The sequence below is a fragment of the Misgurnus anguillicaudatus genome, chromosome 10 (genome assembly GCF_027580225.2).
Source record: "Misgurnus anguillicaudatus chromosome 10, ASM2758022v2, whole genome shotgun sequence".
In the NCBI taxonomy this organism is placed as follows: domain Eukaryota; kingdom Metazoa; phylum Chordata; class Actinopteri; order Cypriniformes; family Cobitidae; genus Misgurnus; species Misgurnus anguillicaudatus.
The window spans coordinates 33,971,137-33,986,349 of record NC_073346.2 but is presented as its reverse complement, the minus strand read 5'-3'; the positions used below and the strand labels follow the sequence as shown (position 1 = coordinate 33,986,349).

Sequence of the window (15,213 nt, the reverse complement as noted above, 5' to 3'; positions counted from 1 at the left end):
GAAAATGTTCTACATATATAAACAAACAATATATCAAATGAAAGAACAGACCCTCTGCTTTAAAAAAAAACATTTCATCCTACCTTCATTAGTTCTCTTTTTATCACCTCTCAAATATGGGTAGGTTTCTTCAAAAACACCAAATATTGAGCAAAAAGCATATAATAAAATAGGGTAATAATTAAATTTTTGTGAAGGACTTTTGATAGAGATCAGATTCAGAGCGATTTTTAAAACATACACGGAGTTCCTTCTCTTTCACATGAGGCGTTACTTCCGGGTTGTATAAGTTGTGGAAGTGCCCTGGTGGATAATAGCGGTATTGCGGAAAGCAGGAAATTCTCGTCATTGGCAAGGAAGCGTTTTCTCTTGACGAGTTATCTCATCAATGGCGGGGAAAGAGTTAAGTAATAAATAAATGTAGTGTAAGGCCAGATACTAGGGTTTTGATATTTATAATGTTGCAAAATTTTATTTCACCAGTAAAATCACTTAAAAAAAATGTATGATTGTGAAACTATGTGATTGATCGCCCAGTCCTAATGAGAAATGTTTTTGTAAAAGAGAAATAAAAAAGAATGTACTGGTAGTGTCCGAGAAGAACATTTGTAAGAGTTTGGCTTACCTGATGTTTTGGCTGTGGGTCGGACAGACAGGTAACTCAAAGGAGAGGTGGAGTTACAGTCCTCACCTGCCCAGCCCAGGTCACACACACACCTGAGCTCATTACTACACACCTGCAATACACACACATGATGATTCTCAGAGCGGGCATCCATGATTCTTCAATGATAGTAAGATTAATTTTTTTTTCGTTCACATCCTCTTACCCCGTGTCCGGAGCAGATCACCCTTTCGTTGGTGCCGGGACAAGTACTGAAGTTGAATTCCTGCAGCGGGATACATTTGTGGTTGAAGCAGATCCGATCGGTCCCGCACGCCGTTCCGTCCTCCACATATCCCAGATCAGTGTCTCCGTCAATCAGCACATGTCCTCCGCTGAAACATTCACACTCACTTTAGGAATCTGCACGTGTGGGTATCTCTGTGGTGAGCGAAACATCAATCAACAAAAGTCGAGATGCATGTGTGTTCGTGCACGTACCTGCAGTCCAATGAGGCGCTATGCCTGGCCACTGAGAAAGACGTCAAACCACCCTGTAATTCTCCTAGTCTGGGTGCTGGAGAAATGTTTGAGCACAGCAGATATCCACAGTGTACATCCCTGAAAACACACACTTGATTTGTCCCAATCCTAAATGATTTTATGCAACATTTGGATGCATTTGTGGTTTTTACTGATTGTACTTTTGGTAAAAATAGCATTCATTCGTATTAAGTAAAGTAAGTAAAGTAAAATGTAATTTACTTTGATTACTTCACAGACTTATTTCAGTACAATCTGGAAACTTTGAACTAGTAAGTGATTAAGTTTTGTAATAACTTTTCCCTCACTGCTGTATAAATATCAAACTCACTGTTTTTTGCACTGAATCCAGGTGTCTTTGTCTCGTCCACAGTTGCCTTTTTCGGTGCCCTCAATGTTCAGCTTCTCATAGCAGAACTTATCCGCAGATGTTGCTTCTGTAGAAACAGATACACAACATTGATCACAATCACAGCAGGACCAACACCAACCAAAAAAATGTAAATATCAGGAAGTGACATCACTTACTTTCTCCCCACAGGTACTTGCATTGCCTGTCCTTGGTTTTACACCTGCCATTGAAACATCGTCCCTGAAATAAAATGGAATAATGGAATAATTGTATACCAATAAAAAAATTATAAAAGTATATTTGTGACTCTGGACCACAAAACCACTTATAAGCAGTGGGGCCCGGTGACTTCTCTTTTCGAGGGCGCGATGCGAAGTTCGTCACAACATTTATGTAGTCCGTCACGTGGTTCGTAATTTCAAAATATGTGTTTGGCGCGTCGAGTGAACCTGTGTGCATCACGTGTCTTGGCAAAATAAGTTCCTGCCGCAGACGCGTCTAAAGAGTTTTTGATAAAAGAGACGCTCACGTTTGCCAGATACTCCCATAATCTCATGCGTAATCAGAGTTTACTGTTAAGGGAGTGTCTTGCGTGTATTTTGTGATTGTAAGCATCTCTTTCATCATAAACAGTGTTGACGCGTGTGCAGCAGGCACTTATTTTGACAAGACACGTGATGCACAAAGGTTCACTCGACACGCCGAACACATATTTTGAAATTACTAACCACATGACAGGCTACATACAGTTGTGTTCAAAATTATTCAACCCCCCAATGCTGTTAAGGGTTTTAGGGAATTTAGTGTACATTTGTAATTGTATTCAGAATGAAATCCTACAATGACTTCTTAAAGAACCATATGCAACTAAAATGACATCAATTGGTTTTGTAATATAGTAGTAAATGTTTCTTTTGTGAATTCTTCATTGACACAATTATTCAACCCCTTAAAGAACTACCACTCTGAAGAACAGAGGTTCATTGAAGTGTTTTCAATCAGGTATTGAAAACACCTATGGATGTCAGGGAACAGCAATAAAGCCTAATAAGCACCAATTAGGCAGCTTTAAAATGACTGTGATACTCAACTCCTTCTAAACATTTACTGGTGTGGTTACAAACATGGTGAAGTCAAAAGAATGGTCCAGGAAGACAAGAGAAGAGGTGATTAATCTTCACAGGAAGGGCAATGGCTATAAAAAGATTGCAAAGATGTTAAACATACCAAGAGACACCATAGGAAGCATCATTCGCAAATTAAAGGCAAAGGGCACTGTTGAAACACTTCCTGGTCGTGGCAGAAAAAAGATGCTAACTGCGACTGCTGTGCGCTATCTGAAGCGTAGGGTGTAAAAAAGTCCCCGTGTGACTGCTGAGGAACTGAGAAAAGATTTGTCAGATGTGGGTACTGAAGTTTCTGCTCAGACAATACGGCGCACCCTGCGTACTGAAGGCCTCCATGCCAGAACTCCCAGGCGCACCCCCTTGCTGTCTCCAAAGAATAAGAAGAGTCGACTGCAGTATGCCAAAAGTCATGTGGACAAACCACAGAAGTTTTGGGATAGTGTTCTGTGGAAAATTAGAACTGTTTGGGCCCATGGATCAACGCTATGTTTGGAGGAGGAAAAACAAGGCCTATGAAGAAAAGAACACCTTGCCTACTGTGAAGCATGGTGGGGGGTCAATCATGCTTTCGGGCTGTTTTGCTTCTGCAGGTACAGGGAAACTTCAGCGTGTGCAAGGTACCATGAATTCTCTTCAGTACCAGGAGATATTGGATGACAATGTGTTGCAGTCCGTCACAAACCTGAGGCTTGGGAGACGTTGGACCTTTCAACAGGACAAGGATCCCAAGCATACCTCCAAATCCACTAGAGCATGGTTGCAGAAAAAAGGCTGGAACATTTTGAAGTGGCCATCGCAGTCACCAGACTTAAATCCGATTGAGAACCTCTGGTAGGACTTAAAGAAAGCAGTTGCAGTGCGCAAGCCTAAGAATGTGACTGAACTGGAGGCTTTTGCCCATGATGAATGGGCGAAGATACCCGTAGATCGCTGCAAGACACTTGTGTCAAGCTATGCTTCACGTTTAAAAGCTGTTTTAACTGTAAAAGGATGTTGTACTAAGTACTAAGATTGAATGTAACTTGGGGGTTGAATAAAACTGAAAATGATGTGAGCACAGAAAAGACATTTGTGGTTATTTCATTATAAATGTTATGTTATATTTGTCTGACCTACACATGCCTCTTTGATGTAATTGTAGGCAGGATGACTGAATGATCAAAATCAATGTCAAACCGGCCAAAACAATCAATTTCAGTTGGGGTTGAATAATTTTGAACACAACTGTACATGTTGTGACGAACTTCGCATCGTGCGCCCTCGGAAAAATAAGTTGCACATGGTACACATGACGCAACAAACACATATTTTGAAAACACGAGCAACACACATGACACAGCAGTCACGAGCCGCCACTGCTTATAAGTATCACGGGTATATTTGTAGCAATAGCCAACAATATAGTGTATGGGTCAAAATTACTGATTTTTTAAAATGGCAAAATATTAGATAAAGATCATGCTCCATAAAAATACTTTTTAATTTTCTACTGTTAATATATCAAACATTTATTCATTATTAGTAATATGTTGATAAGGACTTCATTTGGACAACTTTAACCTGTTATGCTCTGCAGTATAATCACATTTTTTGCAGAATTGGGCATGCCTGAATTTAAAAGAGACATCTACCCACATATTTTGGAGTAAATTGATAAAAATTGTCTTATTTTACAGTAAAAAAAAATTGCTTCACAACTTTTTAAAATTTATTTTGATGTTGCAGACTTAGATTCAAGATTTTCAAATAGTTGTATCTTGTCAAATCCTAACAAACTTCTGGCGTAATAATCAAGGACTTTGCTGCCGTAACATGGCTGCAGGAGGTGCAATGATATTACGCAGTGCCCGAAAATAGTCCCCTGCTATTGAAAAATACTAACTGTGGGTTTACACCAGATGCACCAGAGTTCAACGATTTGCGCAAGTAGATTGCATACAAAGTAAATGCAAAGACGCGATCAGAGTGACGCGTCCTCGTGTGGGGCAATGCGAATGAGGTGATATGGGCGGCGCGTTTGCCGTGAAAAAGCGCGCTATTCGCCTCAAACGCGTCTTTGCCAAATTGGAAATATTCAACTCGAGCGAAACATTCGCATGACATGAAGTTAAATCCCGCGTTGCGATTGCACACTTCGCGTTTGGTATAAACCCACAGTAAGGAGACTACTTTCGGGCAGTGCGTAATATCACAACGCCTGCTGCAGCCATGTTACAGCCGCAAAGTCCTTGATTATTACGCCATATCTGCCTAGAAAATCGCAACTTTAAATTTTCCGTCTGTCTTAGTACACGGTGTAACTACAGCAGAGTCAAGTTTTAAATAGGAAAAATCTTAAAACTCTTTGGTTATTTTTTAACGTGATGCTAATGGTCTAATAAGATTCAATGGATTATGCTAAGCTATGCTAAAAGTGGTACAGTAAGACCCGGAGATCAGCTAAATGGATTCCAAAAATGGTAAGAATCAAATGTTTAACTCTAGGGGAGCTGAAAAATATATAAAAAAACATTTATGCATTTAATAAATCCATAAAATATCTTATTTCTAACCTGTTCTTTTTCACAGGTGTATCCATCCATTTTGTGTAGGTTTGGAGGACACTGCAAAAAAGACATTTAGTTAAAATATAAACCAATTATTTTGGAAACCCTACGCAAGTAAAAGGGTAATTATTGATTTATTTTCAATGCAAAGGATGTAAAAGTGTCTTCACCTGGCTGGAGTTCCCAGTGCACATTTCAGGTATGTCACAGTCATTGACAGCTTCACGACAGATCGCACCCATAAACTCCAGCTACGGAGAAAGTGCGATGACCATTAACAATAACACGCACAAACAAATGAGTTCATCTATGACTAAGCACCAACCTGGCAGTCTTTACAGCAAAGACCATCACTGCATTTGGCTCCCTGAGTCAACATGCATCTCTTACAGCAGTCCTCTCCTTCTCTAGCACATTCCTTTATGAAGACCGAGAGAAAGCAGATTACATAAGAAGTGTCAGATTAATGTGATCATAAGTTGATGTAGAATCACTCACAGCTGGGCTTCCACAGTCACACTCCTCTCCTGCCTCCACAAAACCATTACCACACTCGGGAGGATCCAAAAGCTACCAAACAGAGAGAGAGAGAGAGATTTTGCATGATAGATTTAGCAAAATGTGTTTAAACAACGCAAGGGTGAATACACACAGACTGTTGTGAAGTGGTTTACCTTTAAAGGTTTGTTGAAGAGACATCCACCACCCCCACTGTTGAGGAAATCGTGATACTCTTCCACATTACAGTCAGAAAATCTCTTGGGTAAGTAGAAGCTGTTGGAGAGAAGCGTAGAGGACTAAAGTCATGTTGTCTGGTTTTACCCACGTAATTTACACAACATGTGCACAGCATCTTTTTCACAACTGGTTGGTGCCCCATAACTGTCACCGTTCCTCCTGAGGAACACCTGACTTTACTTCAATATTTTGGATGTAAATGTTTATCGAATCATGACAAACTATATATCTTTGGAAAGGTCTAAGCCTCTAGAACACAGATATTTTCAGTGTTTTATAAAATAAATTATGTAGGGAGAGTAATTGATTCATATATGATAAGAGTGCGCCTAAAACATTGATAATCCTACTATATGCCACTGTTCCGCCTTCGAGATTTCTACTGTTGCTTCAGTTTTTTGCATAGGAATTCGTATCTAATCACGACAAACTATATATCATTTGAAAGCTCTAAGAGTGTAGTTTTCATATATCATCATCATTTTGGGAATAAAATTATGTTATGAAAGTCAGTTTGTAAATGGTCATGGGCCCACAGGTGGGACCAACTTTTTATACATATTTATAAGACTAAACCCCTACTCTAAACCTAAAAAATCATGACAAACTATATATCACTAGAAAGCTCTCAGAATGTAGTTTTCATATTTCAAGGTCATCTGATGATAGAAATAATGTAGTGACAGTTTTTTTGTTACATGCCTCCCCCCATAGGAATGCATATTAATTATTATATATTCATAAAACTATATCCTATTATAAATCTTCAAAAATGTTGACAAACTATATATTGTTGGAAAGCTCTATGAATGTAGTTTTCATATTTTAAAACATTTTAGCAGTAATAATAATGCAGTGAGAGTAATTGAATAAATTGTGACAAGAGTATGCAGCAAACCGTTGACACCTAGTGGCCTTTGTTGGTAAAACGACTAAAAGAGTGACACAAACCACATTTTTTGTGATTTTAACTTGAAATTTGGATCACAACTACTTGAGACGTATGGCTTCAAGTTTACATTATTTCTTTTTTGAAACATTTACATTTTTATACTTTCATTTATAAATGTAATATATACTGCATTATTTTTAATTATTAAACATACAATTAAACTGCTATAATTTTTTTTCTGTTCAACATTTTGAAAAACCTTAAATTGTCTTCTTTAAAACAAGACCAAGATTAGGCTTCTAGCCCAAAAATGGCCAGAGTTATATTCATTTGAATGTGCAAATCAACTTTTCACCCCCCCCCCCACTCAAAAGGGTGGAGTGACAGTTATAGGGTTAAAGGGATAGTTCACCCAAACATGAAAATTCTGTCATCATTTACTCACAAACCTGTATGAGCTTCCCCACTCTGTCGAACACAAAAAAAGATACATGACAGAAGATATGATGGTAAACACATAGTTGATGGTACCCATTGACTCCCATAGTATTTGTTTTTTTTTCTACTATGGAAATCAAAGTGTACCGTCAACTGTGTGCTCACCATCATTTACCAAATTATCTTTCTTTGTGTTCAACAGAACAAAGAAACTAATACAGGTTTACTACAACACATGGGTTAGTAAATAATGACAGAACCTTCATTCTTAGGAAAACCATCAATTTAAACCGAAAAGCAACAATTTGCATTAGTATAGCATACATTTTTGAACCAAATATTAAACTAACCTAACTAATCCATATTTCTGAATCTGCACAATAGAATAATTCCTGCAAATCCATATTGAAATCTTAGATCTTAATCTCAGAATTAAATAAAGTGGTAAACTATTTCACTGCATTTTTCCTGTCTTTATATTACTTGTGAAATAGCTACTCTAAAATGTGATGACTGGTTTGTGTGCTTGTTAAAAACAAAAATTTAGATTCATGTGGACTGGTCATTAATATCCATCTGACTGGATGCAGCCATGGTTTCTGTTGCCACGGTTACAGCCTCACTTTCATTCAGACTAGCAGAGCGAGGGACTCAGACACAAAGAACAACAAAACGGCATACAAACAGAAACACCACACACAGACGACAGGGAGAAAGAGCCATTTGTGTTTCTAGTCTTTACGTAAAGGATTAGGCAAAATAAACCAGACATGGTGGTCAGAACTTAACTCTAAAGTGATATTTTCCTGATAATTTTCCGCTTGTTGTATATTATATAGCGCTTTTTTATAATGTCACATTGTTTCAAAGCAGCTTTACATGAAAGATGAACTAAAGAAACTACAGAAAACAGTACAATTATTAAGAATATAGTATAAAGAATATAATATATTCCAAATTTTATTGTCAGCTTAGATAGATTATAATCTAATAAAACAGGATATCGTTTTTAATATCATTTAATCCAGTGGTTCTCAAATTTTTCAGCGTGCAGCCCCTTTTGTGTACGGTGCATTCCTTCGCGACCCCCCCATAGAAAATTTATGACAAAAAACAGTTCTAAAACTTCACATTTTAATTAAACAAAACATTAAATTATACAAAGTAGTGCTGGCTTTTTTTTTTAGGTTTAATTTAACAGAAGTCTTTAAACTGGGGCCCCCTGGCACCATTTCGCGGCCCCCCGGGGGCCCCGGACCCCAGTTTGAGAACCACTGATTTAATCAGTTAAGATTATGAATAACAGTTGTGATATTTTAAAGGAATAGTCTACTCATTTACAATATCAAACTATGTTATTACCTTAACTAAGAACCGTTGACACATCCCTCCATCACCTGCGTGCGTGCACGCAAGCGCCAGAGCGCGTCGCGACGCCTCGATAGCACCCAGCCTAGCCCCATTCATTCAACTGCACCATTCAGAGATAAAGTTAGAAGTGACCAAACACATCAATGTTTTTCCTATTTAAGACGAGTAGTTATACGAGCAAGTTTGGTGGTACAAAATAAAACGTAGCGCTTTTCTAAGCGGATTTAAAAGAGGAACTATATTTTATGGCGTAAAAGCACTTTTGGGAGTACTTCGACTCGGCGCAGTAACACCCTCCCTCTCCCATTATGAGAGTGAGAAGGGGAGCAGACTTTTCAGGCGAGTCGAAGTACTCCCAAAAGTGCTATTACGCCATAAAATATAGTTCCTCTTTTAAATCCGCTTAGAAAAGCGCTCCGTGTTATTTTGTACCACCAAGCTTGCTCGTATAACTACTCGTCTTAAATAGGAAAAACGTTGATGTGTTTGGTCACTTCTAACTTTATCTCTGATTGGTACCATTGAATGAATGGGGCTAAGCTAAATGCTATTGAAGCGTCGTAGCGCGCTCCAGCTCTTACGTGCACGCACACAGATGATAGAGGGATGTATCAACTCTTCCTAGTTAAGGTAATAACATAGTTTAGTGTTGAAAATGAGTAGACTATTCCTTTAACTCATTCCCCGCCAGCCTTTTCTAAGTTGCCTGCCAGCATTTTTTGTGATTTTCACAAAAGTTTTATTAAAATTCCCTCTAGGAAAATTTACTTATAAAAATAGCAAATCAAAGAACAGACCCTCTGCTTTCAAACAAACAAACAAAACGTTTCATCTCATATATTTTTTTCTCTGCTTATAAGCTCGTAAATATGGGTATTTTTCTTCAAAAATAAATTTTGTTAGAGATCAGATTCAGAACGATTATCAACACATACACAGCATGTAAAATTAATAAATAATTTTTTGCGTCAGTTTTTTTGGGTCATCTAGTGGATAATCAAAAAAATTCATCAGGAACACATTTTTTCATGCAAAGGTTTTCTCTTAATTGACCAGATAACTCGTAAATGGCGGGGAAAGAGTTAAACTAGACATGCCTTTCTATCTAACACTTTCATTGTTCCATATGGCTTTCACATTGCATGGAGTGGCCTCTACACACTTTTAAAAATAAAGGTACTTCATGATGCCACTGAAGAACCACCTCTGTCTGAATGGTTCCATAAAGAACCCTTAACTTTCAAAGAACCTTACTGTTTGCAGTGAAAAAATATCTTTATAAAAAAAGCATGAAAAAGTGTTTTTTTAGGAACTTTTGACTGTATGGTTCCTTGAGGAACCCAAAAGTGGCTCTTCTATGGCATTGCTGTGAAGATCCTTTTAAGCACCTTTATATTTAAGAGTGTGCACTAATATCAGCTCGTTTTCCATCCTCATGCTACCCATAATCAATACCGTGGACGTAGCCTGTGTCTTTATTAATCTTTATTAAAGGGATAGTTCGGCCAAAAATGAAAATTACCCGATGTGATTTTGTAAGAAAACAATCAATTTTTAAAACTTTACAAATGAAAATAACTAGCTTCCGGGAACGACACCATCTTGGACTCCTCTGCATTCACAAGAGAGTATCTGCGTATGATGCGCAGAGCAGGGAGCAAAACAACAATGCCAGTCACAACTTAAAATAAGGACTTTAAAATGGTGGAGAATTTCCATATACGACAATATTGAATTATCACTATCTGTAGCTTAAACAACTCACAACGCACAGTTCTGGCAAGAGTACCGGATGCTAACGTAAGAAAGGTATTATAGTTTATAAAGTTTTAAATATGGATATTTTTCTTACAAAATTGCCCCAATTACTTTAAGAAGACCTTTATTTACCCACTGGTGCCGTGTAGATTACTTTTGTGAAGGATGGATGATGAAAGATGATGGACATATGTATGTCAGATGGCTTGAGGGTGAGAAAATCATGGGAAAATTTTCATTTTTGGCTGAACCATTTCTGTAAGCATGTACTGACTGCATACTGCACAAAGAAATATCAAGCTCTGTCTGAAATTACTTTTAATCCAATTGGCTGGATTTACACACCTTTCCGGACCAAGAGCACATATTCTTTTATTAAAACAAAATCGTACACGGGTGTGGCAGCACGGACAAATTCAATCAGTTCAGGATAACGGTGCTCAGCCTGTATCAGCCGGGTCATTGCCCTTAAAATCCTGCAGAGGTCATTCGCAAGCAGTATGCATTATTCCAATCTGTCACGATCTGCAACAATGCAGTTTCAGGAACCCTTAACCGCAGGCCAAAAATCAATATGTGCATATCTCACATTATGCCGTGTCTGTTGAAAAGCGTGTGAGTGGTTACTCTTAGTTTACCAGATGCTGAGTGTGTGCCTGGAATATCAGGGCACCTTGTCTTACCTGCACAAGCATGAGTAATTAATTTAATAATGTTGCAGGCATTTTCACTGGGATGTTAAGAGCAGGCAAACACACTTAAGAGGGAGAAACAGACAACAACAAAACATCCTGATACATTAACACTGGAGCTGGTGGATCGAATCCAACATGCAAGCTGCACAGACTCGTAAAATCAAAACGTCCATCAATGGAGAGACAGATCAACACGTGTCTGTCTGTAAGGCCATTGACACCAGTGTTAAGCTGTGAGAGTGTGCTGTAGCTTTAAGGAAACGATGGGTAAATGTAAATACTGTATATATAAAAACTCAAGTACATCCACCTGAAGTCTTACATGAGAAACTAAGCACACAGCAAGTCGGATGGTGAACGCGCATAGTGCTGTTGTAAATTTCAGCTAACGTCCTGTCACTAAGCCACTATACACCAGATTTTTGTCTAATTCACCAATTCTGATTGATCAATAAAAACAGTAAGTTGTATTTCGTGGGGTATTCTGTGTGTCACACAGGCTTTATGACATTGGGCATTAGCATGAAATTATAAATGTTGTTTTATTTTGTCCATGAATGACTGCAGACAGTTTAAAGGGGTTCATATCATGCATGTTAAATATGAACATATTATTACAATTCCTGTTGCCAATTAAAGGGAAACACCACAGTTTTTCGGTGTTTTGCTGTGTTTTTGCCTCAGCTTGGATGAATTGGTGCATACCTATCTTTTTTCAATGCGTGCACTTTTGACCTTTGTGCGGCGCTTCTTGAGTGTGTTAGCATTCGGCCTGGCCCCATTCATTCCTATGGCTCCAAACAAAAGTTTTATTTTATGCCATTATACTTACTGGTGTAACTACTCATGTAACAGTCTTTAAATAGGGAAAACATGGAAGTGTTTGGTGGCTTCTTAATTCATCCCTGTTTGGAGCCATAGGAATGAATGGGGGTAGGCTAAATGCTAACACATTTTACGAGGCGCTGTACACAGATTAAAAGTGCACGCATTGAATAAAGATAGGTATGTATTAATTCATCTAAGGTGAGGTAAGAAAATAGCTAAATATTGAAAAATGGCGATGCTTTCCTTTAAGTAATGAAAGAGTAAGATATGGGGACAGTTTGCCAAACATTGATATTATTTAAATTATAAGGTCTATAATCATAGTAGTCACCTTAAAGAAATAGTTCACCCCAAAATAAAAATTAGCCCAGTTTACTCACCCTCAAGCAAATATATGTCTTTTTTCTTTCAGCCAAACACAGTCAAGTTATATTATATGATATCAGCTGTATAATGGCACCGGATAGTGCCCCATTTTAAAACTCCAAAAAGTGCATCCATCCATCCATCAAAGACAAATTCACACAGTTATTAAATGTTCATTTTTGGTGAACTATTCCTATAACAGTTTATATATAACTTCTCATCACAGTGTGTTGTGTGAACCCATCACAATGTTAAAGCAACACTATGTAGTTTCCATGTAAAAATGACTTACAGCTCCCCCATGTGGTTGAAAAGCGCAACAGTGCCTGGTATCAGACACTCTTCTGCAGGCAGGGCTCTACCCTCCACCGCCACTTTCAGAGTGTGCTTGTAGCAGCTAGGAGGCTGCTTAGGTTGCAGCAACAGTACAATTTGTCCAGTTAAAAGTTGTTCTATCACTGAAATAATTTTAGAGACATTATTTAAAAGTAAAAAACTACATAGTGTTGCATTAAGTGGGTTTTGCAAACAGGCTGTTTGTAATGACTTTTTTGGTCTAACCTAAATTGTACTGCATGATCTGACCCCTTTAAATTCTGAGGGTGCCCAAAAATGCCCTCTTAAAGAAACATTTCCCCCACTATGAGCTGCCAGCCGAATTAAACATCAGCAAATACAAACGAGAGCACATAGGAAAAATGCAGAGGGTTCGAACACACTGCAGTCTCCACCATATGACTCTTTTAGTAAAATAAAGTGAAACATTGAGGTCATAATGAAGTGAATTAGCAGCTGATTGGTCGACTGAACAAGCGTCTGCTCACCTGCTGTCCCATTCGGGATCGAGGGGAAACGCAGAAAGTATCAAAACACATGGATAAAGACAAATACACAGACACACACTCTGACACAGACGCAAACAGCAACTGCATCACTTAATCTTATCAGCTCACAGCACCGCATTTCTCACACAACCTCTGGTAGGGACCACTGTGAACATTTCTGATGGTGTTTTAAAAATGACATCCCTAAAATACTAATTATGAGGTACACTGTTAAAAAATGGTCACATACCCTTTTAAAATCTCCTAATAGTACCATTATGTATACATTAGTTGCCAATATTGAGATACTAATATGTATCTTTGATGTACTAATATGAACTCTTTAGGTGCAACGCTATACTTTTTGAAAGGGTACAGCCCCAGTGACAGCTGGGGAAAATGTACCACATAATAATATTTGAGTAATTTCACACAGACAAACTAGATTTTCGTAAAAAGATCCAAGACATTTACAGTACAGTGTAAAAATCGTAGGCCACCATGCCAGATTTAGATTTGTTCTTTTGCAATGTTATAGTGATCATATATAATTGTCTCTTTAATATAATGCATCCAGAAAATACAGGAAATGTGTGTTAAAACTGTAAAATGTAAACTGAAAAAAAAAGTAAACTGATGTGTAAATGTTTTAGGGTAAACTCCCCTTCCACTTGAGCAATAGCAGGAAACTGCAGGATCTCTTAAACCTAAATAAAAATAAATCCTCATTTCTAATTTTAAAGAAATTCTGCTCAAAAACGCTCAAGATGTGTTTAGTGCTAAGAGAGGTCACAATAAACACCAACGATGCCTAAAGAAGATATTTAGTCCTGAAAATTTTATTTTTATTATTTTTTGTACATATATTCTGTATTTTCTGTTTGTATCTTAATAAAACAGAATAAATATGGATGGACATTAAAACTTCTAAAACAACAACTCTGGTGGTGTTGACCTAAGACTTTTGCACAGTACTGTATATATAGTGAAATGTGAACAGTGGAGGGTCAAATATAAAATATCAGACTGACATAATCAATAACACTTTCTCATGTTAACACACTTCATATTTCGAGGGTGTTATTTTACTAAAAATGTGTTCATGGGTGAATTTAACAAAAATTTCCAATCTGCCAATTTGTCTGAAACTGTACAGTGAAAATGCCATTAGTGTACATAACAGACAGTAAATCTCAGTTGTGTTTTTTTCCTTTATATGAGAATATTTTCAATATTCATTACTGTTATGCTTCCAAATATTATTTTGAGATGTATTGTAATTCACCTTATTCTAAATAAAATTGCTCATTTTATTCTTATTACTGTAATACAGTGTTTTTCTTTATACACATAAAGGTGGCACGGCATAAGACCATGATGTTTAAATATGTCAGGTAAAATATATATTCCTCAAATAAAATAAAGACATCGTGATTTATTTATATTAAAGTCATGCAAATAGTTTCTAGGGTGAAATATGATCTGATAATTGATTTACAGATTGTTAGGCTAATTTAGCTACAGGGACCTTGCCGTAAAAATAGATACAAAATTACAACTGCCACCTAGTGGACATATAATGATGCAAAAAACCTGCATCTCTACCTCAAGTTTCACACAGGGTGCAAGTTCACCTGTGAATGAACAAAACTCGGATATGATAAAGAAAGTGTTATGGATTAATGCATGGCCCGAATGTCCAACACACATAATCTAATATTAATTAAGCAACAACACAACACATGGGGAAACAAGACTAATAACAAAGCATGACGGGCTTAATAAGATTAATAAGCAACTTAAATCCGTGAAAGTATGTGTGTGTGTATTGAAATGTCTGGAAAATCAGCTTTATGTAAAGCTTACCCAACATCATCCATTATGCAGCCAGACCATTTATCTTCACACTTGCACTCCCCTGTGTAGAAAAAAATGGATTACAGTTACAAACTGTGCCTAAAAATTATTGTGTATTGTCACTAAAAAACAGGCGTGAAAAATGTGCAAAATATAAAGTTAAGAAAGCAGAACCCTCACCATTTAAAATCCGCTTCTTATCAGAAAAGATGCCAATGTTTTGTCCCAGTGACTGCGCAAGAGTTATGGCCATTTCCTCTGTCTTTCCATACTA

The 15,213-nt window shown here is 37.4% G+C and overlaps 1 protein-coding gene across 1 annotated transcript in view; it reads right to left on the bottom strand.

Annotated features, from left to right (window-relative positions):
• Positions 1-15,213, bottom strand: part of adam22 (ADAM metallopeptidase domain 22) — an 80,853-nt gene that overhangs the window by 16,742 nt on the left and 48,898 nt on the right. Inside the window, exons 13-24 of the mRNA XM_055211070.2 lie at positions 15,120-15,210; positions 14,949-15,000; positions 5,847-5,946; positions 5,671-5,742; positions 5,498-5,590; positions 5,343-5,423; positions 5,179-5,229; positions 1,676-1,739; positions 1,479-1,584; positions 1,106-1,225; positions 831-999; positions 626-737 (exon numbers count right to left, since the gene is read on the bottom strand). Coding sequence (XP_055067045.2) covers positions 626-737; positions 831-999; positions 1,106-1,225; positions 1,479-1,584; positions 1,676-1,739; positions 5,179-5,229; positions 5,343-5,423; positions 5,498-5,590; positions 5,671-5,742; positions 5,847-5,946; positions 14,949-15,000; positions 15,120-15,210 — 1,111 coding nt within the window. The remainder of the gene's footprint in view (positions 1-625; positions 738-830; positions 1,000-1,105; positions 1,226-1,478; positions 1,585-1,675; positions 1,740-5,178; positions 5,230-5,342; positions 5,424-5,497; positions 5,591-5,670; positions 5,743-5,846; positions 5,947-14,948; positions 15,001-15,119; positions 15,211-15,213) is intronic.